The sequence below is a fragment of the Hypanus sabinus genome, chromosome 28, assembly GCF_030144855.1.
Source record: "Hypanus sabinus isolate sHypSab1 chromosome 28, sHypSab1.hap1, whole genome shotgun sequence".
NCBI classification, from domain to species: domain Eukaryota; kingdom Metazoa; phylum Chordata; class Chondrichthyes; order Myliobatiformes; family Dasyatidae; genus Hypanus; species Hypanus sabinus.
This window is the reverse complement of record NC_082733.1, coordinates 3,605,932-3,633,220: the sequence shown is the minus strand read 5'-3', so window position 1 is coordinate 3,633,220 and position 27,289 is coordinate 3,605,932. Positions and strand designations below refer to the sequence as shown.

General features: G+C 45.2%; 1 protein-coding gene across 3 annotated transcripts in view; it reads right to left on the bottom strand.

The window, feature by feature from the left end:
* Positions 1-27,289, bottom strand: part of cep152 (centrosomal protein 152) — a 245,068-nt gene that overhangs the window by 124,599 nt on the left and 93,180 nt on the right. For all 3 annotated transcript variants that reach the window (XM_059952527.1, XM_059952526.1, XM_059952528.1), the window contains exons 6-9: positions 18,901-19,041; positions 16,958-17,097; positions 4,275-4,475; positions 3,793-3,940 (exon numbers count right to left, since the gene is read on the bottom strand). In XM_059952527.1, coding sequence (XP_059808510.1) covers positions 3,793-3,940; positions 4,275-4,475; positions 16,958-17,097; positions 18,901-19,041 — 630 coding nt within the window. The remainder of the gene's footprint in view (positions 1-3,792; positions 3,941-4,274; positions 4,476-16,957; positions 17,098-18,900; positions 19,042-27,289) is intronic.

Sequence of the window (27,289 nt, the reverse complement as noted above, 5' to 3'; positions counted from 1 at the left end):
GTCTATCGCCACAATAGGTCAACGGCTCTTCACATGGCTTTATACCAGCTGGACAACATAAACACCTATGTCAGGATGCTGTTCATCAACTACAGCTCAGCATTCAACACCACCATTCCACAATCCTGATTGAGAAGCTATAGAACCTGGGCCTTTGTATCTCCCTCTGCAATTGGATCCTCGACTTCTTAACTGGAAGAACACAATCTGTGTGGATTGGTGATAACATCTCCTCCTTGCTGACGATCAACACTGGTGCATCTCAGGGGTGTGTGCTTAGCCCACTGCTCTACTCTCTCTACACCCATGGCTAGGCATAGCTCAAATACTACCTATAAATTTGCTGATAATACAACCATTGTTGGTAGAATCTCAGATGGTGACAAGAGGGTGTGCAGGAGAGAGATATGCCAACTAGTGGAATGGGGCCGCAGCAATAACCTGGCACTCAACATTAGTAAATGAACGAGCTGATTGTGGACTTCAGAAAGGGTAAGACAATGGAACTCAGAGGGATCAGAAGTGGAGAGAGTGAGCAGTTTCAAGTTCCTGGGTGTCAAGATCTCTGAGGATTTAACCTGGTCCCAACATATCGATGCAGTTATAAGGAGGCAAGACAGTGACTATACTTCATTAGGAGTTTGAACAGATTTGGCACGTCAACAAATACACTCAAACACTATAATAAATGTACCATGGAGAACATTCTGACAGGCACCATCACTGTCTGGTATGGAGGGGCCGAAAGAAGCTACAGAGGGTTGTAAATTTAGTTGGCTCCATCTTGGGTATTAACCTACAAAGTACCCAGGAATCTTCAAAAAATGATGTCTCAGAAAAGCCATTATTAAGGACCAGCCCCAAGGGGGCATGCTCTTTTCTCACTGTAGGAGGTATAGAAGCCCGAAGCCACACACACAGCAATTCAGGAACAGTTTTTTGCCCTCTACCATCTGATTCCTAAATGGACATTGATACACTACTTCACTTTTTTAGTATATATTTCTGTTTTTTGCATGATTTTAATCTATTCAATATACATTTGCTGAAATTGACTTACTTATTATTCTTACTTTTTTTCTTCTATATTATGTATTGCATTGAACTGCTGCTGCTAAGTTAACAAATTTTACAACACATGCTGGTGATAATAAACCTGATTCTGACTCTTGTGTTTCGGATCATTATCTTGTTGCATCATCCAACTTCTACTCAGCTTCAGGTGATGGACTGCCACCCTGACATGCTCCTGTAAAATGTCTTAATGAAATATTGGATTTATTGTTCCTGCAAGCTGTCCAGGCCTGAAACAGCAAAGCAGCCCCAAACCGTGATGCTCCTTTCTTCCACCATGCTTCACAGTTGTGATGAGGCTTTGGCGCTAATGTGCAGTACCCTATTCCCTCCAAACGTAGCAGTGTGCGTTCCTGCCAAAAAATTTAACTTTTGTCTCATCTGTCTTCAGAACATTTCCCAGAAGCACTAAGGAACATCTAGGTGGTCTTTTGCAAAATTAAGACATTCAACAACATTTTTTTTGAGAGCAGTGGTTTCTTCTATGGCGTCCTTCCATGAACACTGTTCTTGTTCAGAGTTTTTCTTATAATGGACACATGACAAAGGCTTTAGCAAGTTCTAGACATTTCTGCAGGTCTTTTTCTGATATACCCTTGGGTTCTTTTTCACCTCCTTCTGCATTTCGCACTTCGCTCTTGCTGTGATCTTTGCAGGACGTCTACTCCTAAGAAGGGTAGCAACAGTACTGAATTTCCACCATTTGTAGATTTTTTTTTACTGCAGGCTGATGAACACTTGGGTCTAAATGCTTTCATAGCCTTTTACAGCTTCATGCATCTCTACGATTCTCTTTCTAAGGTCCTCTGAAAGTTGTTTTGATCGAGGCATGGTGCACATACAGTGACAGAACTTTGTGTGTCTCTTTATTGGGCAGGACACCTCTGCAACCCACACCTCCAATTCCATTTCATTGATTGGAACTCCTCACTCCAAACAGCTTTTGTAGAAGCCATTACCCCAGAAGTTCACATACTTTTGTGAACTTAGACTGTGATTGTTTAAATGGTGTATTTAACATTGACGAGAAGTAGTACAATTGTTTGTGTGTTATTAGTTTAAACTGAGGCGTTATAAAGCATTGGTCAGACCACATTTGGAGCAATTTTAGGCCCCATATCAATGAAAGGAAGTTCTGGCATCTGAGAGGGTTCAGAAGAGGTTTACGAGAATGATCACAGGAATGAAATGGTTAACATATGAAGAGCATTTGATGGCTCTGGGCCTGTATTTACTAGAGTTTAGAAGAATGAGAGGGAATATCATAGAAAGGCTGAGATAAGGTGGACATGGAGAGGATGATTCCAACATTGGGAGAGTCTGAGAGCAGAGGGTGCAGCCTCAGAATAGAAGATGCCCCTTCAGAACAGTGATGAGAAAGAATTTCTTTACCCAAAGGTGGTGAATCTGTGGAATTTACTACCACAGTCGGTCGTGAAGTAAATATTGAGTGGGGCTTTATTAATATGGATGTCAAATGTTTTGGGGGAAAAGACAGAAGAATGGGGCTGAGAAGGGAAATAAATCAGCTATGATCAAATGATGGAGCAGACTCAATGGGCCAAATGGCCGTATTCTACTCCTATGTATTATGATTTTATGGTTGACTCCTCACACACACTGAAACATTCAAAGTATATTTATTACCAAACTTATTTAGACTTTACTATGTTTGCAGTATACAACACTGAGATTCCTCTTCCCAGACAGCCACAAAGAAACAGCATGGAACCCATTGAAAAACAAATCATGCAAACGACAAAAAAGAGCAGAAAACATAGAATATAAAACACCAAAACAAAACCATTGAAACAATCTAGGAAATGTTCAATTTAGTTCAGTTCGGTTAAATTTAACACTGTTTGTTAATTGATTGCAGGCCACAGAGCCAGACCATCCCAATCAAAATTACACAAACAGCAATAAAAAAGGAGTAGCTAGAAACACATGTAACATGAACTGCAGAGCCCAATCCACAAACCCTGTCGATTAAATCTTGCTCCCTCTGCATTGAGCAAGAGAATGAGACCAGCCAAACTCAGGCACCTTCCTCCAGGAGCAGAAATTGCAAGTGAGAGAGGGGCCACACACTCGGCATGAAACATTACCAAATTCCCTCAGTGACAGCAAAGCACCAGATCGTTCAATCGGCCAGAAAATACACCACCAAAATATAATTCACAGGTTCCAATTGCACACAAGTTAGCAGCAGAATCATATTTGATAGAAGTAAAAGTAAAAGAAGTAGTTTTGTGAACTGGTTGAAGGATGTTGCCTTTGATCACATTGGTCACTGCACCATCTTCATCAGACTACCAAGTACTTGTGCGAATGCCTTTTAAATGTTCAATATTAAAACATCCTCATTCCAGATAATCTCACCCTCTAAAACTTATCCTCTCTGACATCCTTTAAGTTTCTCTTTTCACAACTTCAACCCCATCCCCTCTATCTGCTCCTGGAAAAAGACTCTGACTATATATCCTATCGATGTCCCTCATAATTTTGAAAATCTTTAGGTCACCCTTAAACCTCCTATATTCCAATGTGAATAAAACCATCCTATCTAATTCCTTCTTTATTAATACAGCTATCCATTTCAGGAAACATCCCAGTAAATCTCTTCTGCATTTCCTAATTGTATATTTAAACAAATTATTCCCAAAACAGTATCTACAACAGATTTGAACAATGAATGAGAATTTTCTCTCTTCCAACCTGTTTGTAGTAAATCCCTGCATTGTTGCTGGCTCATCTCTAGACTTTTTGTCAGACCATTAATTATGTCTGCTTTCTCCACTTTGGCTTCTTCTTGCTCTCGTTGCAACTGCTTTACTTGTTCCTGAAGTCGTTTACAATTCTCTTTCTTATAGAAAAGATAAATAGAGAAAGTATTATTCATAATTTTAAACAGTAAAATCTCTCTTCTGTGCACGCACACATACATGCACACACATACACTCACATAGTGCCTGAAACATCTAACATTCAGAAATTAAATGTACATTAAATATCTAACTTTTACCAATGGTCCAATGTGTTATCAGAACATTTATTCCTTCCAAAGCATTCACAGGAAAACAGTTGTCAACTGTGGTTTTCATCTAGCTTCTACTGTCCTTCTACTATTAAATAATTTTATATTTTTGAGAAATTTCCAGCAAACCATACAAATGCAACAAAATTATACCAGTTCTAACCTGTTCTTCCAAAGAGATACTAGTTGCATCAAGTGTCTGCTGCATTGTCAAGATAATTGCCTCATGTTTTTCTTTAAGCGCACCAATAATATTTTCATGCTGTTCTCTGGCACGAGTAAGAGATTCTGAGCGACTGAGTTCTGATAGCTGTTGCTGCATGCTTTCCATGGCTGCTTCTGCAATTTTCTGGTTCTTCAGTGACTGTATAGGAAAACAAATAACATGCACAATTAAAGCTGAGAATATAATTATTATTCTAATTTGAATCTGAATCAAGAACACTAAATAAAATATTACTAGTGTCAGAGAAAACATATGTTCCCAGGAATTCCTTGGACTGAAGTGTATCAAATCATGAGTGGCCTAGAAAAAGTGAATGCACACAATCTTTGTAACAGGGAAAGGGAATGAAAATTAAGAGGACATAAGCTTAAGGTGCCAGTGAAGAGATTTGAAATAGAACTAAAGGGCAACTTCCATGCAGTGAGTGCGACATAAGTGCAATGAGCTGCCAGAGAAGTTAACTGGGGAAGATAAAATAAAGACAATTTTTAAAAATGGTTAAGAACATGGATTGGAAAGGCTTTAGAGGGATACAGGGAAATGGAACAAGCTAAAGCACCTAAATCGACATGGCTACCTTGGGCTGAAGGATCTGTTTCCCTGCTGTGTTACTCTACGACTCTGAGTTATTTCAAGTAGACACAAATCAGCTGGCAAGTTTTCATATGCAATATGATTTTTATTTGATCAGTAGTACAAATGCCACCCAATAATTATAAATTTAAATAAATTATTCTCACTGGATCAGAGTGTGAATGAGAATTTTCTCCTTCATATGTGGGTTCATATGCGAGTCCAATTCAGATCTGTCTATGTTAATCTATTCAGATCTATAAAGGGAATGAGCAATTTCAAGTTTCTGGGTGTCTATGGCTCTGAGGATCTAACATGGTTCCAACATATAGTTGCAGCTATAAAGATGGCAAAACAGCAGCTATATTTCATTAGGAGTTTGAAGAGATTTGGTTTGTCACCTAACACACTCAGAAACTTCTACAGATGTACCATACTACATTACTGTCTGGTATGGATGGGGAGGACTACTGCACAGGATCACAAGAAGCCACAGAAAGTTATAAAATTAGTCAGCTCCACAGGCAAAATATCAGCAATAACCTTATTGAATAACGAGGTAGGCATAAGCAGACAAACCAACTATTATTTCAAACATAATTACATGCATGTTGCTTCATTTTAGTGGACATAGGAGCATGATTCTACCATTAAAAACTCTCACAACTGAAAGAAAATTTAAGCACAAAACTTTGTAAAATATTCTATGCAGTTGTTTCTGCGATGAAGATTAAAAATACATGGAGAAATTCTTTACATTACATTGTAGTGGTGTGCTACACACAGCGCTGAAATAACGACATGTAGTCGGTGAGCTGCAGTTGCAAAAGAGCAGCCTCGCTTTAAAGTCTTCTTGTTTCCGCCCTTCCCGGGCAGGAATGCTGTATTCACAGTCCCGTCCTGCGCGCGGGCTTTTCCCCTTGCTGGTGCCCTTGCTGGCTTGGTGCCCTCTTTGGGACCGGCCTCAATGCCAGCGTGCGCCACTTTGAGCTGGTTCGAGTGCGCTGGGAAGTGGGTCGCCACATAATCCCCCCTGAGAACCCCCCAATGTCCTCAGTCTGGGTCGGACTCTGTTTGGGAGGTCTGCCTCTGCGCCACAGTGCCTGAATCTCGACCGGCTGCGCCAAGTCCACGTGGGCTGGTTTGAGTCAGTCCACTGTGAAAACCTCCTCTTTCCCCCCAATGTCCAGAACATACGTGGACCCGTTGTTTCTGATCACCGGAAACAGCCCCTCATAGGGCCGCTGTAGCAGTGCCCGATGTCCGCCCTGTCGTACAAAAATAAACTTACAGATTTGCAGGTTTCTGGGTATGCAGGTTGGGTTCTGCCCATGCTTTGAAGTGGGTATGGGAGCCAGGTTACCGAGCCTCTCGCGTACTCTGCCCAGGACTGCTGCGGGTTCTTCCTCTTGCCCCCTTGGGGCTGGTATGAACTCTCCTGGGACGACCAGGGTGTGCCATACACCAACTCGGCCGGCCAGGTGTGCAGATCCTCTTTGGGCACCATGCGGATTCTCAGCAGGACCCAGGGAAGCTCGTCCACCCAGTTAGGCCCTTTGAGGTGGGCCATGAGAGCCGACTTCAGGTGACGGTGGAAATGCTCCACTAGTCCATTCGACTGTGGGTGGTAGGCAGTTGTGTGGTCCAGCTGTGTCCCCAAAAGGCTGGCCATAGCTGACCACAGGCTGGAGGTGAACTAGGCCCCTCTGTCAGAGGTAATGTGGGCCGGTACACCAAAGCGAGATACCCAGGTTGCAATCAGTGCTCGGGCACAAGATTCGGAGGTGGTGTCGGTTGGCCTCTGGCCATCTTGTGAACCAGTCCACGATAATCAGGAGGTGCCGTGCTCCTCGCGACATTGGCAGGGGGCCCACGATATTCACATGAATGTGGTCGAAACGCCGGCAGGTGGGGTGGAACTGCTGCGGCAGGGCTTTGGTGTGCCGCTGCACCTTGGCTGTTTGGCAGTGCATGCATGTTTTGGCCCATTCACTGACTTGCTTGCGGAATACGTGCCAAACGAACCTGTTGGCTACCATCCGGACGGTTGACCTGATGGAGTGGTGCGCTAAGTTGTGAATGGAGTTGAAAACGCGCCGCCGCCAGGCTGCCGGGACGGGGTTGGCAGGTGGTGACATCACAGAGTAGGGTCCTCTCACCTGGGCCAACAGGGAGGTCCTGGAGCTGCAAACCAGAGACTGCAGTTTTGTAACTAGGGATCTCCTCGTCTGCCTGCTGCGCCTCCGCCAGCGCTTCATAGTCTACCCCCTGGGGCAGGGCTTGGATGTTAGGGCGGGAGAGGGCGACTGCCACAACATTGTCCTTTCCCGAGACATGCCGGACATCCGTCGTGTATTCGGAGATGTAGGACAGATGTTGCTGCTGGCGGGACGACCAGGGATCGGATGCTTTCGTGAACGCAAAGGTAAGAGGTTTGTGGTTTGTGAACGCGGTGAAGGGCCTACCTTCTAAGAAGTACCTGAAATGCTGGATTGCCAGGTATAGTGCCAACAGTTCCAGGTCGAAAGCACTGTATTTGAGCTCGGGTGGTCGTTGGTGTTTGCTGAAAAACGCCAGGGGTTGCCAGCGCCCCTCGATGAGTTGTTCCAGCACACCACCAACTGCCGTGTTAGATGCATCCACTGTGAGGGCGGTAGGGATGTCCGTTCTGGGGTGCACTAGCATCGCGGCATTTGCCAAGGCTTCTTTGGTTTTAATGAAAGCGGCGGCGGACTCCTCGTCCCAGGTAATGTACTTGCCCTTACCTGACATCATGCCCACGAATTCCTGAAGGCCTTTGATTGTGTTGGGTCGGGGGAAATGGCAGACCGCGTCTACCTTGGCAGGCAGAGGGGTTGCCCTGTCTTTAGTAATCCTGTGGCCTAGGAAGTCGATGGTGTCGAGCCTGAACTGGTATTTGGCCGGGTTGATTGTCAGGCCGTATTCACTCAGTCGGGCGTAGAGTTGACGGAGGTGGGACAGATGCTCCTGACGACTGCCGCTGGCTATGAGGATGTCATCCATATAGATGAAAGCGAAGTCCAGGTCGCGTCCCACCGCGTCCATTAACCGCTGAAACGTCTGTGCAGCATTCTTTAGGCCGAACGGCATGTGGAAGAACTTGAAAAGGCCGAATGGGGTGATGAGTGCAGTTTTGGGGACGTCGTCCGGATGCATCGGGATTTGATGGTATCCCCGGACGAGGTCTACCTTGGAGAAGATCCGTGCGCCGTGCAGGTTTGCTACAAAGTCCTGAAAGTGCAGCGCTGGGTAGCGGTCCGGTGTTGTAGCCTCGTTCAGTCTGCGGTAGTCGCCGCATGGTCTCCAGCCCCCTGTTGCTTTGGGCACCATGTGCAGGGGGGAGGCCCATGGGCTGTCGGACCGCCGTATGATCCCCAATTCCTCCATCCTCTTGAACTCCTCCTTCGCCAGTCGGAGCTTGTCCGGGGGAAGCCTTCAAGCAAGGGCGTGGAGGGGTGGTCCCTGGGTCGGGATGTGGTGCTGTATGCCGTGTCTGGGCATGGCTGCCGTGAACTGCGGTGCCAGAACCGATGGGAAATCCGCCAGGACTCTGGTGAAGTCGTTGTCGGACAGCGTGATGGAGTCTAGGTGTGGGGCCGGCAACTGGGCTGCACCCAGGGAGAATGTTTGAAAGGTCTCGGCGTGGACCAGTCTCTTCCTTGGCAGGTTGACCAGTAGGCTGTGAGCTCGCAAAAGATCCGCTCCCAGGAGCGGTTGGGGCTACAGTGGCCAGTGTGAAGTCCCACGTGAACCGGCTGGAGCTGAACTGTAGCCGCACCGTACGGGTGCCATAGGTCCTTACTGTGCTGCCGTTCGCGGCTGTCAGGGTGCAACCCGGTTCTCTGTTGCGGGTGTCGTAACTCGTCGGAGGTAAGATGCTGATCTTGGCTCCAGTGTCGACCAAAAAGTGGCGTCCTGACTGCTTGTCTCAGACATACAGGAGGCTATCCCGTAGCTGGCCCTGGCGTTTCCTGGGAACTTGCAGGGCAGGCTACAGCAGCGGGCTTCTGTGCCCCACCGCTGGTGGTAGAAGTTGGTTTCCTCACTCCTGCCTCTGGGGTTAGCAGGCTCTGCAGCCGGGCCTGGTCTGGTTTGCTGCTGGGAGTGTGGCCTGGTGATCTGTGATCTTTGTGCGGCTTTCCACAGCACGTCCGCCTGGGCCGCCATCTTCTGGGGGTCGCTGAAATCCGCGTCGGACAGCAGCAGGTGTATGTCCTCGGGCAGATGCGCTAGGAACGCCTGCTCAAACATGAGGCAGGGCTTGTGACCTCCGGCCAGGGACAGCATCTCGTTCATCAAAGCCGACAGTGGCCTGGCCCCCAAACCATCCAGGTGCAGTAAGCAGGCAGCTCGCTCACGCCGTGAGAGTCCGAAAGTCCTTATGAGCAAGGCTTTGAATTCTGTGTATTTGCCGTCCTCCGGGGGCGACTGTATGAACTCCTCAACCTGGGCGGCTGTCTCCTGGTCGAGGGAGCTCACCACGTAGCAGTAACGTGTGGCATCCGAGGTTATCTGCCGAATGTGGAATTGGGCTTCTGCTTGCTGGAACCACAGGCAAGGTTACAGCGTCCAGAAGCTTGGCAGTTTTAACGAAACTGCATGAACAGATGCGGTGTCGTTCATCTCCGGTCCAAATATCATTTGGGCTGTCGGGGTCACCAATTGTAGCGGTGTGCTACACGCAGCGCTGAAATAACGACATGTAGTCGGTCAGCTGCAGTTGCAAAAGAGGGTTATTCAAACATCGTGGCCTCGTTATAAAGCCTTCCTGTTCCCACCCTCTCTGGGGGGGGAATGCTGTATTCACAGTCTCGTCCCGCGCACGGGCTTCTCCCCTTGCTGGTGAAGCAGGCCTGGCGCCCTCTTTGGGACCGGCCTCAATGACGGCGCGCACCATTTTGTGAGCTGGTTCGAGTACGCTGGGAAGTGGGTTGCCACAACATCATTATTGTAAGAATACAATCAGCCCAAGCAGGAATAGGGCATTCAGTATGATAGAGGGTTATCTTGTACCTTTGTATTACTTTCCCACCTATCCCCATACTCCACGATTCCCTTTACCACAAACTTAATGCTTTGGAGCAAAAAATCTTTACTTTACACATAGAACTCCATGTCCATATCTCTTCATCTTCTTTACATCCATGTACTTATCCAAATGTTTTTTAAAAGCCTCCGATGTATTTACCTCCACCACCATATCAGACCTCACATTCCAAGCATCCACGACTGAGTAAAAAACTTACTGCTCACATCCACTTTGAACCTACCCTCCCCCCCAGCTTCAATTCATGCAAGCACAAAGTGCACTGCAGATGCTGTGGTCAAATCAAGACGTACAAAAAAGCTGGATGAACTCAGCAGGTTGGGCAGCATCCGTTGAAAGGAGCAGTCAACGTTTTGGGTCGAGACCCTTCGTCAGGACTAAAGAAGGAGGGGGCAGGGGCCCTATAAAGAAGGTGGGGGAGGGTGGAAAACCAATCAGAGGAAAGATCAAGGGGTGGGGGAGGGGATAGGCAGGAGAGGTGAAGAAGAAATCTAAGGGGAAAGCACTATGGGTAGTAGAAGAAGGCAGAGTCATGAGAGGTGATAGGCAGCTAGAAGAGGAGATAGAGTGAAGGTGGGATGGGGGAAGGGAGAGGGAAGAGAATTACCGGAAGTTGGAGAATTCGATGTTCATACCAAGGGGCTGGAGACTACCCAGACGGTATATGAGATGTTGTTCCTCCATCCGAAGTTTGGCCTCATCATAGCAGTAGAGGAGGCCATGTATGGACATATCCGAATGGGAATGTGAAGGAGAGTTAAAGTGAGTGGCAACCGGGAGATCCTGTCTGTTGTAACAAAGCGGTCCCCCAATCTGTGTCGGGTCTTGCCGATGTAGAGGAGGCCGCACCGGGAGCACCGGATGCAATAGATTACCCCAACAGACTCACAAGTGAAGTGTTGCATCACCTGGAAGGACTTTTTGGGGCACTGAATGGTGGTAAGAGATGAGGTGGGGGGTGGGTGGAAAACCAATAAGAGGAAAGATCAAGGGGTGGGGGAGGGGAAGCAGGGAGGGGATAGGCAGGATAAGTGAACTTGTATCTGCCTACCTCGACTCCATTTTGTCACCCATAGTTCAGTCCCTCCCTACCTACATCCAGGATACATCCCATGCCCTCCACCTCTTCAATAACTTCCAGTTCCCCGGTCCTGACCACTTCATTTTCACAATGGATGTCCAATCCTTATACACTTCAATTCTCCATCCAGAAGGCCTCAAAGCCCTCCACTTTTTGGACAATAGACCTCACCAGTTCCCCAACACCACCAGACTCCTCAGGTTGGCAGAACTGGTACTCACACTTAATAACTTCTCTTTCGGCTCCTCCCACTTTCTCCAGACCAAGCGTGTAGTTATGAGCACTATGAGCATGGGCCCTAGCTAAGCCTGCCTCTTCGTGGGTTATGTGGAACAGTCTATGCTTCAAATCTATACTGGTACTGCTTCCCAACTTTTCCTTTGATACATTGACGACTACACTGGTGCTGCTTCCTGCACCCATGCTGAGCTCGTCAATTTCATTGACTTTGCCTCTAACTTTCACCCAGCCCTCAAATTCACATGGTCCATCTCAGACACTTCTCTCTCCTCTCTCGATCTCTATCTCTAGAGATAGACGGTCCACTGACATCTTCTATAAACCCACTGACTCCCATAACTAACCTTGATTATACCTCTTCCCACCCTGCCAAATGCAAAAATTCAATCCCTTATTCCCAGTTCCTCCGTCTCTGCCGCATCTGCTCCAAGGATGAGGTTTTCCGTTCCAGGACATCCCAAATGTCCTCCTTCTTTAAGAATTGTGGTTTCCTTCTGCCGTCATCAGTGATGCCCTCACCCACATCTCCTCCATTTCCCGCACTTCAGCCCTCACCCTATCCTCCCGTCACCTATCACCCCACCAATCTCCAGATCCAGCATATTATCCTCCACAACTTCCGCCACCTTCAACAGGACCCCACCACTAAGGACATCTTTCCCTCTCTACCCCTCTTTGCTTCTCGCAGGGATCGTTCCCTCCGTGACTGCCTGGTCCACACGACCCTCCCTACAGATCTCCCAACTGGCACTTATCCCTGCAAGCATAAGTGCTACACCTGTCCCTATACCTCATCTCTTGCCACCATTCAGGGCCCCAAAAAGTCCTTCCAGGTGAGGCAACACTTCACTTGTGAGTCTGTTGGGGTAATCTATTGCATCCGGTGCTCCCGGTGCGACCTCCTCTACATCAGCGAGACCCAACACAGATTGGGGGACCGCTTCGTCGAGCACCTACAACAGACAGGATCTCCCGGTTGCCACTCACTTTAACTCTCCTTCACATTCCCATTCGGATATGTCCATACATGGCCTCCTCTACTGCCATGATGAGGCCAAACTTCGGTTGGAGGAACAACATCTCATCTACCGTCTGGGTAGTCTCCAGCCCCTTGGTATGAACATCGAATTCTCCAACTTCCGGTAATTCCCTCCCTCTCTCTTCCCCCATCCCACCTTCACACTGTCTCCTCTTCTAGCTGCCTATCACCTCTCGTGACCCTGCCTTCTTCTACTACCCATAGTGCTTTCCCCTTAATTTCTTCTTCACCTATCCTGCCTATCCCCTCCCCCACCCCTTGATCTTTCCTCTGATTGGTTTTCCACCCTCTCCCCACCTTCTTTATAGGGCCCCTGCCCCCTCCTTCTTTAGCCCTGACGAAGGGTCTCGACCTGAAACATTGATTGCTCCTTTCAACGGATGCTGCCCAACCTGCTGAGTTCATCCAGCTTTTTTGTACGTCTTCAATTCATGCACTCTGGTATTAGAGATTTTATCCCTGCGAAACAGATACTCTCTCTCCACTCTATCTATGCCTCTCATAATCTTGTAAACCTCTATCAGATCTTCCCTTAGCACCAGTGCTCCAGAGAAAACAACCCAAGTATATTCAGTCTTTTGTGATATTACATGCTCCCTAAACCAAGCAGCATCCTGGTAATTTAAACAACACACACAAAATGCTGGTGGAACACAGCAGGCCAGGCAGCGTCTATAAGGAGAAGCACTGTCAACATTTTGGGCCGAGACCCTTCGTCTAACTGAAAGGAAAGAGAGTAAGAGATTTGAAAGTAGTGGGGGGAGGGGGAAATGCAAAATGATAGGAGACCGGAGGGGGTGGGATGAAACTAAGAGCTGGAAAGGTGATTGGCAAAAGTGATACAGAGCTGGAGAAGGGAAAGGATCATGGGACGAGAGGCCTTGGGAAAAAGAAAGGGGGAGGGGGAGAAAGCACCAGAGGGAGATGGAGAACAGGCAGAGTGATGAGCAGAGACAGAGAGAGAGAGAGAGAGAGAGAGAGAGAGAGAGAGAGAAAAAACAACTAAATATGTCAGGGATGGGGTAAGAAGGGGAGGAGGAGTACTAACGGAAGTTAGAGAAGTGAATGTTCATGTCATCAGGTTGGAGGCTACCCAGCCGTTGTTATAAGGTGTTGTTCCTCCAACCTGAATGTGGATTCATCTTGACAATACAGGAGGCCATGGATAGCCACATCAGAATGGGAATGGGACATGGAATTAAAATGTGTGGCCACTGGGAGATCCTGCTTTCTCTGGCAGACCAAGCATAGGTGTTCAGCCAAACGGTCTCCCAGTCTGCGTCAGGTCTCACCAATATACTCTGGCGGACCTTTGCATTTCCCCCTCCCCCCACTACTTTCAAATCTCTTACTATCTTTCCTTTCAGTTAGTCCTGACGAAGGGTCTTGGCCCGAAACGTCAACAGTGCTTGTAATGTATTATGTGAATATTCGTAGGTCAGAGTGCATATGACGTCAGAACACGGGTTTTGTAAAATTGAAGTCTGGTGAATAAACGTGTGTGTCCGAGTCACATTAACGCTACATGGTGTCAGAAGTGGGATTCGAACCCACGCCTCCAACTGTTGCACCAGTCGTGCATGCTCCGAGGAAGGTTCCAGTAGCTTTCAGGGATCGAGTAGTGGAGGAGCTACACAGAATGGAACAGATGGGAGTCATAACGAGACAAATTGAACCGACCGACTGGGTGAATAGTATGGTGACAATGGTCACAGAGAAAAAGATCAGGATTTGCATGGATCCACAAGATCTCAACCGAGCCATCAAAAGAGAGCACTATCCGCTGCTCACGGTTGAAGAGGTTGTCTCCCACATGCCTAATGCAAAATACTTTTCAGCATTGGATGCAAATCAAGGTTTCTGGCAGATCAAGCTGGATGAAGAAAGTTCCAAATTATGCACTTAGGGAGATATTGTTTCCTGTGTCTACCCTTTGGGATTTCTTCTGCATCAGAGGTATTCCAGAGGTCAGCGGCACAAATGATTGAAGGCCTGGATGGAGTGGTCAGTATCATTGATGATTTGCTGATATGGGGTGACACCATTGAGGAGCATGATCAGAAATTGAGGAAGCTTCTAGAGAGAGCACGTGAGTACAACCTAAAACTGAACAAAAGTAAATGTAGGATCAGAACTACAGAGATCAAATACATAGGTCACGTACTCAGCGCTGATGGGCTAAAACCAGATAATGAAAAGGTCAGGGCTGTAGTACAGCTACCACCACCTGAAGACAAGCAAGGGCTTTTGAGGTTCGTGGGCATGACACAGTATCTTGCCAAGTTCATTCCCAACTTATCGGAGGTCAGTGCTCCACTTCGAAAGCTACTAGAGAGCAACACTGAATGGCATTGGGAAGATGAACAAAAGAAAAGTTTTGACACATTGAAGCAGTTGGTTACCAATGCACCAGCACTCAAGTTCTATAATGTCAATAAACCGGTGACAATGTCTGTGGAGCCAGTTCGGAAGGAATAGGAGCTGTTATACTGCAGGATGGGAGGCCTGTGGCGTATGGATCACGAGCACTTACAGACTGTCAACGCCGATATTCTCAAATCGAGAAGGAATTACTTGCCATAGTTTATGGGTGTGAGAAGTTCCACCACTATGTATATGGCAAAGAAATCCAGGTTGAGAGTGATCACAAATCACTTGAGAGCATCTTCAAAAAGCCACTTCATCAAGCTCCTATGAGGCTGCAAAGGATGCTTCTCAGGCTACAGAGGTACACTCTCACAGTTACCTATAAGCCAGGAAAGGAACTGCACATCGCTGATGCTTTTAGCCGTGCTTACCTCAAAGAACAAAAGGAAGAGTTGCTAGGAAGAGAGCTGGAGGTCAACTGGGTTACACCTCAGCTACCTATTTCTGAGGAGAAGTTGAACATGTTCAGGAAAACGACTGCAGAAGATCCTGAAATGCAAATGCTAAGAGACATTACAATGAATGGATGGCCAACAGAAAGAAAAGATGTTCCAATCACCAAGTTAAGTGACACGTCCAGTCAAGGTGTCATTACCGCAATGAAGTCGACATTTGCAAGACATGGTATTCCAGATATTGTCGTCAGTGACAATGGTCCACAATATGCCAGTGGTGAGTTTAGAGAGTTTTCAGAAAGCTGGGAATTTCAACGTGTTACTTCCAGTCCTGGGCACGCTCAGTCTAATGGACAAGCAGAGAGATCTGTACAAACTGTGAAGAACATGCTCAAGAAGGAACAAAGCAACAACAGTGACCCATACATTGCTCTGCTTGAATACCTCAACACACCGATTGAAGGTGTGGGGTTCTCTCCTGCACAGCTGTTGATGGGAGGTCGTCTGAAGTCCAAGCTGCCAACATCCACAACTCCACTGACTCCTGAAAGTAACACTCAAGTACATGACAAGCTAAAGTACAAGCAAATAAAGCAAAAGAGCTACTACGACAGACATACAAGACAGTTACCAGATCTGCATATAGGTGAAAATGTCAGAATACAGAGAGGAGACACTTGGCAGCCGGCTGTGGTTGTGAACAGGTATCAGCAACCAAGATCCTTCATAGTTCACACGCCGGATGGAAGAGTCTACAGGAGGAACAGGAAGCATCTGCTGAAGACAGGTGAGAGGGTGTTTCCACGTACAGATACACAGGACATTTCCACGGATACAGACATGGAAACAAACGACACCAAGAGTGAGGGGCGTGACGAAACCCCACAACGCAATGACGGTGAAAGTTCGGCGCAGACAGACCGAGGTGGAAATGCAGACACAGAGGTTACTCGAGAGACTGACTCTGAAAGACAAGCACAGTCACAGTTCTATCGCACAAAGTCTGGGAGACAAGTCAAACTTCCAGCGAGATACAGAGACTAGATCTACTTACAGTCTCACACAGCTTGAGACAAAATCACACATGTTATAAGTTCCAAGGTGTGAAATAAAAGGTTTATTAGTCTATGTTAGTAAAAGAAAATATACTGCTGTTAGTATTGTAAGATACAATGTAGAGTACAGTATAAGTTAAGATTTTTATTAGTTTATGTCATGGCTGTTGTAATATTAGAAAGTCATACCTAGAGGCATTGTTTTGGTAATACACAGTATTGTTAAAAAAAACCTGAGAAGGGGGATGTAATGTATTATGTGAGTATTCGTAGGTCAGAGTGCATATGACATCAGCACGTGGGTTTTGTAAAATGGAAGTCTGGTGAATAAACATGTGTATTTAATACTGTGGTGTCCGAGTCACATTAATGCTACAGTGCTTCGCCTTATAGATGCTGCCTGGCCTGCTGTGTTCCACCAGCATTTTGTGTGGGTTGTTTAAATTTCCAGCATCTGCAGATTTCCTCGTGTTCACATCCTGGTAAACCTATTCTGCACCCTTTCCAAAGCCTCAAATCCTTGCTACAGTGGGGCGACGAGAACTGTATACGATACTCCAGATGTGGCCTAACCAGAGTTTTATAATGTTATAGATAAAAGAAACTGATATTTTTCAGCAAAAAGAGTGAAATTACTGAATATAAAGGCAAATCAGTTAACCTGAATATGACTTAAAACCTGAAATTAAGATCTGTTAAAGTTACAGGAATGTAGAAATCTAATGTTATAATTTATATTTACCTCTTTTTCACTTGCACTCAGGTCTTCAATTCTGGATTCCAGTGCTTTAATTTGACCTTCTAGTTGAACTTCATGTTCCTTAGCATCTTGAAGTAATTTCTTTAATTCCTGACAACTAATAGTGATACCTTCTTTTTCCCCTGTAAAGCAATATACCTTAGTGAAAAATTGCTTACTAATCACTTACATTAAAATTCGTCAGTACAAGAATCAAGGTATACTCAAGACTGTCAATTATGCTCCAGGATGTAATGCTTGCTGGCATTTTCTATCACAGCTTTGTATTTTTGGATGTGTTTAGTATGCAGCATGTTAAATTAGAATGCTGTTTACACAAGTAAAACCTCAAATATTCTGATTCAATGTACAAGAATGCTGTTCCATTGCCTGAGCCATCACTTACTGCTGCACCACTAAAGCCTTTGTTGTTCATCTCCCTCTCTGCATTTCTGCGACAATAGCAGTGAATACAAATTAATTTTCCTTTCTCAGCACTGGGCAAATGAAATACACAAAAATATTAAGTAAAATTAATTATTTTCTTAATAATAATTAGTTACATCTTTCCTAAAGTAAATATTACTATTTCACTACAGAAATATTACTCTTTACAGCACAGCTCACCATGTCCATCCTGATCCATCAAGTACACATCCAGTTTACCATCATTTGGTCCACAGCCTTTTATGCTTTCGTGCTTTCTGTCTACATACCTCTTAAATATTGAGAGTGTACCTACCTCTAATGACCGCTTGGGTATCGTCTTCCACATTCCAACCACCCTCTGAGTAAAGAATTTCTTCAACATATCCCTTTAAGCTCTTACTCTTCACTCCAATCTGATATCCCTGGTTTTAGATGACACTGCTTTGGTGAAGAGTCTCCTATTATCTATCTTCTTATGTCCATCACTCCTACGGCTCCCAACAGCAGCTTTCCAGAGTTCCCTATCCTGGGTCAGTATTTCAAATGCAGGTGTAGCCCATCTGTAAGTCTTCCAGAAAAAGCTCCTTCCTCTGCTAGGGATGAGGTCTTTGGAGTTTCTGTGGGCCTTTCTGTAGCACTGGGTTTTTGTGGGATAAGGTTACTAGTCCCGTGCCCAACCCTGCTACTTCGGCAGTCAGACTTGGGACTGTCCATGGGGGAGTTAACTATTATTTAAGCTAATCATAATTTTTTGTTTTTAAACTTAATCAGATTCTCTCTCAGCCTCATCCACTCTCGTCACAATACAGCAACTGTAACCTCTTGTGTTTCCAGCCTGTTTCTAGCTCCACCCTCCCTTAAATGATAAATCTACTTCAAATCAATTTCAAAATCAGATAGATTTCAAAAAGGCCAAGATTCTGTACTCTCAGTTTGAAAGCCATGAACAGAATACACTGGTATCCCAGTTAGGACCATCCAATAGTGTGCTGATTTACAATGGTGAATCTCCCCAACTTAAAGAGATATCTGTTTGAGTTGTGTTGGCATGAACTTCACCTCCCTACTTGCCAAAATGAGGAGCTCAATTGTTGCATCCCTATGCTGACATTTCACTAGCAAAACAACAGTCGAGGCTACCGGTAGGGGTAAGGTCAGGTGTTAAGCATGCTTGGCTCAGCAATGAGCTGTGATGAGGGGTCAGGGCTCACCACTGGCCGGCACAGTGAAGGAGTAACAACAGCTGTTTCTGGTATTTGTCGGCCACCCAGATCTCTTGGTCTCTCACCATCTTCACTTGCACAGAGCTGCCTCTCTTTATTTGGCTGCAGAGCACATTCCAATATGAAAGAGTTATCCTTTTGTAACAAGCTCAGCTGTGGCTTGTGCCTAACCTATCAACATTTTCCTCCCTGGTGATTCATCATAAACAACAGCATATTATCAATAACACTGGCCAATTTGACTTTTTAAAATCATTATTTAATATCTGCTGAATATTTAAATTTTTCTGTTACCTTTAGTCATTGCCAGCTGATGATTCAAATATCTGATTTCACGGGCACATTCCTCTCCCTTTTGTTGCATTTCCTCTATCATTCTTCCTCGTGCATCATAAAGTATCTGTAACTGTGCAAATCGATGAGCTTCCATGGAACCTGTAGAAGAGGTAATCTTTTAGTGATAGAAACAAATGAGAATATTAAGATAGACAAACATTAGCTTTTAAAAAAAATATGTATTTGATACAGCTGCAAAATGAAATCAAACATAAATCACAAAATAATTACCCTTATTTTAGGAAAATGTAACCCTGAATCTTCTTACTCTACTTTGCCTAACATACATGGCATCCAGCACAAACGTGCACTCAGTGGCCAATTTATTAGAAAGACCAGTACACCTGCTGGTCAATGCAAACATCACAAGCAGCAGCTCAATCTATAAAAGTTGTTGTTCAGGCCAAGCATCAAAATGGGGAAGAAATACGATCTAAGTGACTCTGACTGTGGAAAAGTGGTTAGTGTCATATAGGGAGGTTTGAGTATCTCTGAAGTTGGTGATTTCCTGGGATTTTCATGCACAACAGTCTCTAGAGTTTACACAGAATGGTGTGAAAATCTACAAATATCCTGTGAGTGGCAGGTCTTAGGTGAAAATGCTTTGTTAATGAGAAATATCAGAGGAGAATGGCCAGATTGGTTCAAGCTGACAAGAAGATGACAGTAATCAAACAACCATACGTTACAACAGTGGTGTGCAGAAGAGCAACTCTGAACACACATCGAAACTTGTAGTGGATGGGCTACAGTAGAGGAAGACCATGAACATGCCATTTAATCAGGATTTATCTAATAAAGTGGCCACCTAGAGTGTATTCATCAGGATGAATAGCACACTTCAAATGGCTTAACAAGGCAATTAAAGCCAGATTATATTTCACTGTATTTGGCACACATTAAATATAAAATTACAAATTCTTTGATTTTGAAGAAGAAAAATGTTTAATTTTTAGCTTAAAACACTTAAGTAGCATATAATAAAAATGCTGCAAAGTTACAAAGTCAACACTAAATTTGAGCATACATTGCATTCCATTTATCATATATGACTAAGGGTAGGCACAATATATTAAAAGCAGAATTCCTTATGCTAACGTTTAACAACTTCTGAAATTACCTAAGTGAACTTTCTTTACAAACACCTTGATACATGTTGTGAGAGCACAAGTGGCATGTAAGTTTGAAGATGACACTAAAATTGGTGGCATTGTGGACAGCGAAAAGGCTGTTTACAGCTGCAACAGGATGTCGATCAACTGGGAAAGTCAGGTAGGGAATTACTTTTGGAATTTAACTCTAGAAAGTGGGAAGTGATGCATTTTGAGAAGTTAAATAGGGTGAGTGGAGGAAATATGTCAGACATTTTGGGCAGCTATCCCAGTCCGTTTGCCTCCTTTCGTTCTTTTATTACAGTGTGATACCAAACCACGATCATTCCTGAATAGCTGGCCAATCATCAACTACCCATCTATGTCAATCCCATTTAACAACAGTTGTTCCATAACCTTCCACCCTTTTGCGATTCAAGTGCTTGTTCATATACTTAATAAATGTAAGAGTTCCTATTTCTAGTTTGTATAAAACAAATACAGTACCAATAAAACTATACAAAACGAAAAAATCTGCAGATGCTGGAAATCCAAGCACCACACAAAATGCCGGAGGAACTCAGCAGGCCAGGCAGCATCTATGCAAAAAAGCAGTTGATTTTTTGGGCCAAGACACTTTGACAGGACTGGAGAGAAAAAAGATGGGGAGTAGATTTAAAAGATGGGGGAGGAAAGAGAGAAACACGAGGTGATAGGTGAAACCGGAAGGGGGAGGGATGAAGTAAACAGCTGGGAAGTTGATTTGGTGAAAGAGATACAGGGCTGGAGCAGGGGTGGGGGGGGGGGGTGGAGTCCGATAGAATAGGCCATGGAAGAAAGAAAAGGAGCACCAGAGGGAAGCGATGGGCAGGCAAGGAGATAAGGTGAGAGAGGAAAAAGGGGATGGGTAATGGAGGGGGGGATGGTACATTACCAAAGTTCGAGAAATCGTTATTCATGCCATCAGGTTGGAGGCTACCCAGATGATAAGGTGTTCCTCCAACCTGAGTGTGCCTCATCACAACAGTAGAAGAGGCCATGGATTGACACATTGGAATGGAAATGGCAAGTGAAATTAAAATGGGTGGCTACTGGGAGATCCCACTTGTTCTGGTGGAGGGAGCATAGGTGCTTGGTGAAACAGTCTCCCAATCTACGTTGGGTTTCACCGATATACAGGAGGCTACACTGGGAGCACCAGACACAGTATCTGACCCCAAAAGACACACAAGTGAACTGTTGCCTCATCTGGAAGGACTGTTTGGGACTCTGAATGGTAGTGAGGGAGGAGGTGTAGGGGCAGGTGTAGCACCTGTTCCACTTGCAAGGGTAAGTACCAGGAGGGAGATTAATGGAGAGGAACGAATGGGCAAGGGAGTCACATAGGGAACGATCCCTGTGGAAAGCAGAACGTGGGGGAGGGAATGATGTGCTTAGTAGTGGGATCCCGTTGGAGGTGGCGGAAGTTTCAGAGAATTATATGCTGGACGCAGAGGCTGGTGGGATACTAGGTGAGGAAAAGAAGGGTCCTTTTGGAAGCGTACCTGAACGCAGAGGCTGATAGAGTGGTGGCAGAATGGGTTAAGAGCAGACATGCATTGATTGGAAGAGATGTGGTTTAGGGCAGCATTGATGGTGGAGGAAGGGAAGCCCTTTTCTTTGAAAAAGAAGGACATTTCCTTCATTCTGGAATGAAAAGCCGCATCCTGAGAGCAGCTGAGGCGGAAATGGAGGAATTGAGAGAAAGGGATGGCATTTTTACAAGTAACAGGGTGGGAAGAGGTATAGTCCAGGTAGCTGTGAGAATCTGTGGGTTTATAATAGACATCAGTAGATAAGCTGTCTCCAGAGATAGAGATAATGAGATCGAAAAAGGAGAGGGAGGTGTTGGAAATAGACCAGATAAATTTGAGGGCAGGTCGCAGTTGGAGGCAAGATGAAGTCGACGAGTTCAGCATGGGTGCAGGAAGCAGCACCACTGCAATCGTCGATGTAGCGTAGGAAAAGTGGGGGGCTTAAGAGCATTGACTGTTGCATGTAGCTGACAAAAAGGCAGTCATTGCTGGAACTCATGCAAGTGCCCATCGCTATACCTTTCGTTTGTAGGAAGAGGGAGGAGCCAAAGGATAAGTTATTAAGAGCGAGGACAAGTTCCGCCAGTCAGAGGAGGGTAGTGGTGAAGGGAAACTGGTTGGGTCTAGTGTCCAGAAAGAAACAGAGAGCTTTGAGTCCTTCCTGATGGGGAATGGAGGTCTATAGGGACTGGACATCCAGAGTGAAAATAAGCTAATGGGGGTCAGAGAACTTGAAATCACTGAAAAGATTCAGAGCATGTGAAGTGTCACGGATGTTAATAGGAAGGGACCGGACCAGGGGATAAGACAGAGTTGAGGTATGCAAATAAGAGTTCAGTGGAACAAGCTGAAACAATGGGTCTACCTTGGCAAACGGATTTGTGGATCTTGGGTAGGAGGTAGAAGTGGGAAGTGCAGAGTGCGGGAACTATGAAGCTGGTTGCGGTTAGTCAGATCCTGTTTGAAGGGGAAGTAAGAAGAAGTATCTGAGAGCTGTCGCTGGGCCTCAGCAAGGTAGAGGTCAGTTCACCAGAATACTACATCACTCCCTTTATATGCAGTTTGATGGTGAGGTTAAGATTAGTGTGGAGGGAGTGGAGAGCAGAGTGTTTGAAGGGGTGAGGTTGGCATTGGAGAGGAGTGCAGAAGTTGGGATAGTTGATGGCAGTTGGCAATGAAAAGGTCTGGAGCAGACAGAAGACCATGGTGGAGTATCCGGGAAGAGGATGAGGATTGAAGACCGGAGAAGAGGCCATCGGTGTGGGGTGGGGAGTCCTTGCCAAAGAAGTAGGTTTGGAGATGGAGGTGGTGAAAGAAATTCTCAGTCATGGCAGGCACAGAACTATCTGAGATGGGTGCAAACTGAGGACAGAACGTTCAGCCTCTGAGAGAGAGTAAGGCCAGAGGGAATGGTGAAAACCTGGCACAAATCGGAGGGGGGGGGGGGGGGGAAGGGATTGGTAGTGTCTGAGGAGAAGGGAGGTTTGGGGTGTTCAGGGATGGTGGGGTGAGAGGAAGATGAAGTCTCCAAGGGGCCAAGAGCTGGCGATGGAACTGAGAGAGACAGAATTGCGGAGTGATGGTGGTGGAAGGGAAAAAAGTTGTTCTACACAAATACACAAACATTACTTAGACAACATTCTGTATGTAGAATCAGAATCAGGGCTAATTACACTGGCCCAAGTCATGTTGTTTTGCAGCTGTGTTGTCCATGGAGATGAAGAAGCTGTTCTTAAAACACTGAGTGTGTGTCTTCAAGCTCCAGTACCTCCTCTTTCATGACAGCAATGAGAAATCGGCATGTCCTGGGTGATGGGTGTGTTATGAACCCCATAACTGGGTCACTTACCAGCAAAGATAGAGAGGTCTGATGGTACTATTTTTAACAGTATTTATTAGTAAAAATACACAAAAATAATATCAATGCAAACATACAGATAATATACATCGTCAATACTAAATCTAAAAGTGCGGGTAAAATAATAATCAATAAGAAATAAGCTCTATCGTTGTCTAGGGAATAATGTATTGTCCGATGGAAATATAAAAGTCACTCAGTTCATTCAGGCTGCACCCTTTGGTTGGAGTCAAGAAAGAGATTTTTAGAAACTTGCCAGCTTTTCCTTTTTATGATTTCGATCCTTCGAGAGTTCCGTTGGTGTGGCCGGTCACTTGTGGCCTCTCCTTTAGCTAAAGCCGTTCTTCCGTGGTGAGGCCGCCAATTCCCAGGCAAGGGAAAAGGACGCATGCTAGCCCCCCACCGGCCGTCGCTATTAAACGCTGTCACGGGATTTCTAGCGTTTCTCCTGGTGCGTCTAAAGGGGTTGTTCCCCAGACCCTCTTTTATCCTTACTCATGGGGTCTCAGATGTCAATCAAGTTGGGATGATGCAATCCCTCAACCAGCCCACTCTGGTCATCCCCTGAGGGCGTCAATGAATAGTACAGTTCTCAATACACAATTCCGTCTCCAAGAGACAATAGCTGTTATCAATGGTTCCGTCTTGCTGAGACCAGGACACATTCCAAACCCTTGTGGATTCTGCATGTCTCTCTCTCATTTCCTGGGTCCCAGATCCGAATTAATAGCGATCTTGCGATTCTCACAAAGAAGGGGGCTACTTTGTACCCTTCGGCCCCTCAGAGTTGTGGCACATTCGTAACAGGTGCCACCACCTTTCTAAGGCATCACCTTTTGAAGATGTCCTCAATGTTACAGCTATCCCTGCCCATGCTGGAGCAAGCTGAATTTACAACTTTCTACAATTTTTTCCAATCCTAGCCTGAGGATTTTCTATACCAGACAGTGGTACAACTAGTTGGAATACTCTCCATAATACATCAGTAGAAATTTGTTACAGACTTTGATGACATACCAAACTGACTCAAACTCCTAATGAAATATAGCCAATGACATGCCTTCTTTGTAATTGCATCAATATTTTGGGATCAGAATACCCTGATCAGAGCTATTGATACCCTTTCCACTGCTGATCTCTCAATGAGAGCTGGTGCAAATTCTCTTGACTTCTCTTTCCTAAAGTTGATCACAAGGTTAATATGACACCACTCAACCAACTGATCTATCTCACTTCTACATACCTCCTCGACACCCTCTGAAATTCTACCAACAACAGGTGTACCATTGGCAAATTTGTAGATGGTGTTTAAGCTATGCCTTGTCACACAGTCTTCAGTGTAGAGAGTAGAACAATAGATTAAGAACACATCTTTGAGGTACACTGGTGTTGGCTGTCAGTGAGGAGATGTTAGTTCTGATTCACACTGACTGTAGTCTCCCAATGAGGATGTCAAGGATTCATTTGCAGAGACCCAGGTTTTGAAGCTTGTTGATTTGGACTGAGGGTATGAAAATGTTGAATGCTGAGCTGCAGTCAATAAACAGCAGCCTGATATTGATATTACTGTTGTCTGTGTGGCTCAAAGCTGAGAGGAGAGCCAGTGAGAAGCATCTGCTGTAGGCCAATTGTGACAATAGGCAAATTGCAGTAGGTCCAAGAGTTGATTCTGGCCATGACCAAACTGTCAAACCACTTCATCATAGTAGACATGAGTGCATCTGAGCGATAGTCATTGAGGCAGCTCACCCTTCCCTTCTTGGGCACTGGTATGATTGATGGACTCTTGAAGCAGCTGAGGACCTCCAATCGCAGCAGTGAGAGACTGAAAATGTCCTTGAACATTCCCATCTGTTGGCTAGCACAGGTTTTCAGTGAACACCATCAGGATCACATAGCTTGGGAGGATTCACATGACAGATGTTCTTTGAGACTGAGATCACAGGATTATCAGATGCTGCAGGGATTTGCACAGGTGTAGTTTTATCCACCTTTTGAAAAACTGCATGAAAAGTGTTGAGCTCAGCTGGAAGTGAACCATAACAGCTGTTTATGATGTTAGGTTTCGACTTGTAAGAAATAATGGCCTGCAAACCCAGTCAGAGCTGATGTGCATATGATTCCATCTCTAACTTCAAATGGAATAGTTTTTATATTCTTATAATAACCTTCCGTGAGTCAAATCAGTATAGTTCTGGATCACCTCAGCAGACTGCAAATCTACTGGTTCATCCAGGGTTTTGGTTTGAGTATGTTCAACATGTTTACGAAGGCACACACTCATCCACACATCTTGATGAAGTCAACGACATTCAGATTTGAAAATGAACCCATGATTACAGTCCAGTCCACCGATTCAAAGCACTCTTGTAAACCTCCCTTTAGTTATCACCACGTGCTGCAATCATTAGTCTTTGCCCATGCCCTGGGAATAGAATTACAGCCAGATGATCAGACTTGCACAAAGGTGTTGGCTCCTTTGATTTCACTGGTGGTATGTTGGTGATAGTCGGTCAAAGACTTCTTCAATCCACCCTGGTTGAAATCACTCACAATGATCAGGAAGGCACTGGTGTAGATTGTTTCATGATCACTGATCTTGATTCTCATCTGCTCCAGTGCCTACCTCAGGTTGGACAGGTGTGAAATGTACATTGGTACATGATGTCAGTGGAAAACTCCTTCAGCAGATAAAATAGTTGATTGCTGGCTTCCAGATGTTCCAGGTCAGATGAGCAGGACTATGCACCACAATGAGTTAACCATGAAGCACCTTCTGCCCACACTACCTTGATTAAGAGACTCTACTGTCCTGTCCATGCAGTGGATGGCTGCACCGCTGCATCCAAAATAGTAAGGGTGAACCACATTTTGTGAAGCAAAGCACAGGGCAGTCTCTGATATCCCCTGGCACTACAAACTAGCTCTGAGGTCATCAGTTTCATTTTCCAGAGACTGTACATTCACCAGCAAGATAGTAGGAAGTGCGGGCTTAGAGGCTTTGAATGTCAAGCTTATCTGCAGCCCAGCAAGCTTTACACATTTCCTTTTATTAAAGCAAAATTGCACTCATGACCTAATTCTGCAGTCCACTGAGTTTGAGGATCAATAGATTTTTTTAAACAGCTTAACACAATGTTGCTTACTGAAGCATCCATGGCTGTGACTGTGGATTTCAGCTGAGATAGCCCTAAATGGGAATATTTGATGATTACATTTGCAGCTGTACTCAGTCACCACTTTCCCCACTGATATAGTGTACAATTCTGGCCACCACACTGAAGAAACAGAGAATACATGCCCTGGAATGGAGTACTGAAATATAACCCTTAGAGACTAGACTAGCTGGAACACAGGTGACCTTCTGAAGGTTTATAAAATTATGAGGGACATAGATCATATAGATGGTCAATCTATTTCCCCAGGGAAGGGGAGATATAAAAGTAGTAAGAGGTTTAAAGGTGAAAGGGGAAAAATTTAAGAAATCTAAGAGGTAATTATTGTTATATTTTTTTTTCAAACACAGAGATGGGAGTGGTTTGGTCCATCTGGATCAAACTGCCGGAAGAACTGGTAGCGGCAAAACACCTATAATAGTTGGAATACACAGATGGATAAAGGCCCAATGCAACCTAATGGAATTTCCATAAATAAGTATCAAGGATTGCATGGTGAGGTGGACTGAAAGGGCACTTTTCTATAATGGAAATTTCTGTGAAAACTTTAGGCTATTTGCACACAGCAATATCACACAAACAGAAACATCAAGTTATAAGAGGCTTCTTCCATCTTAATTCAATTGGGCACCATGGTAGCATACTGGC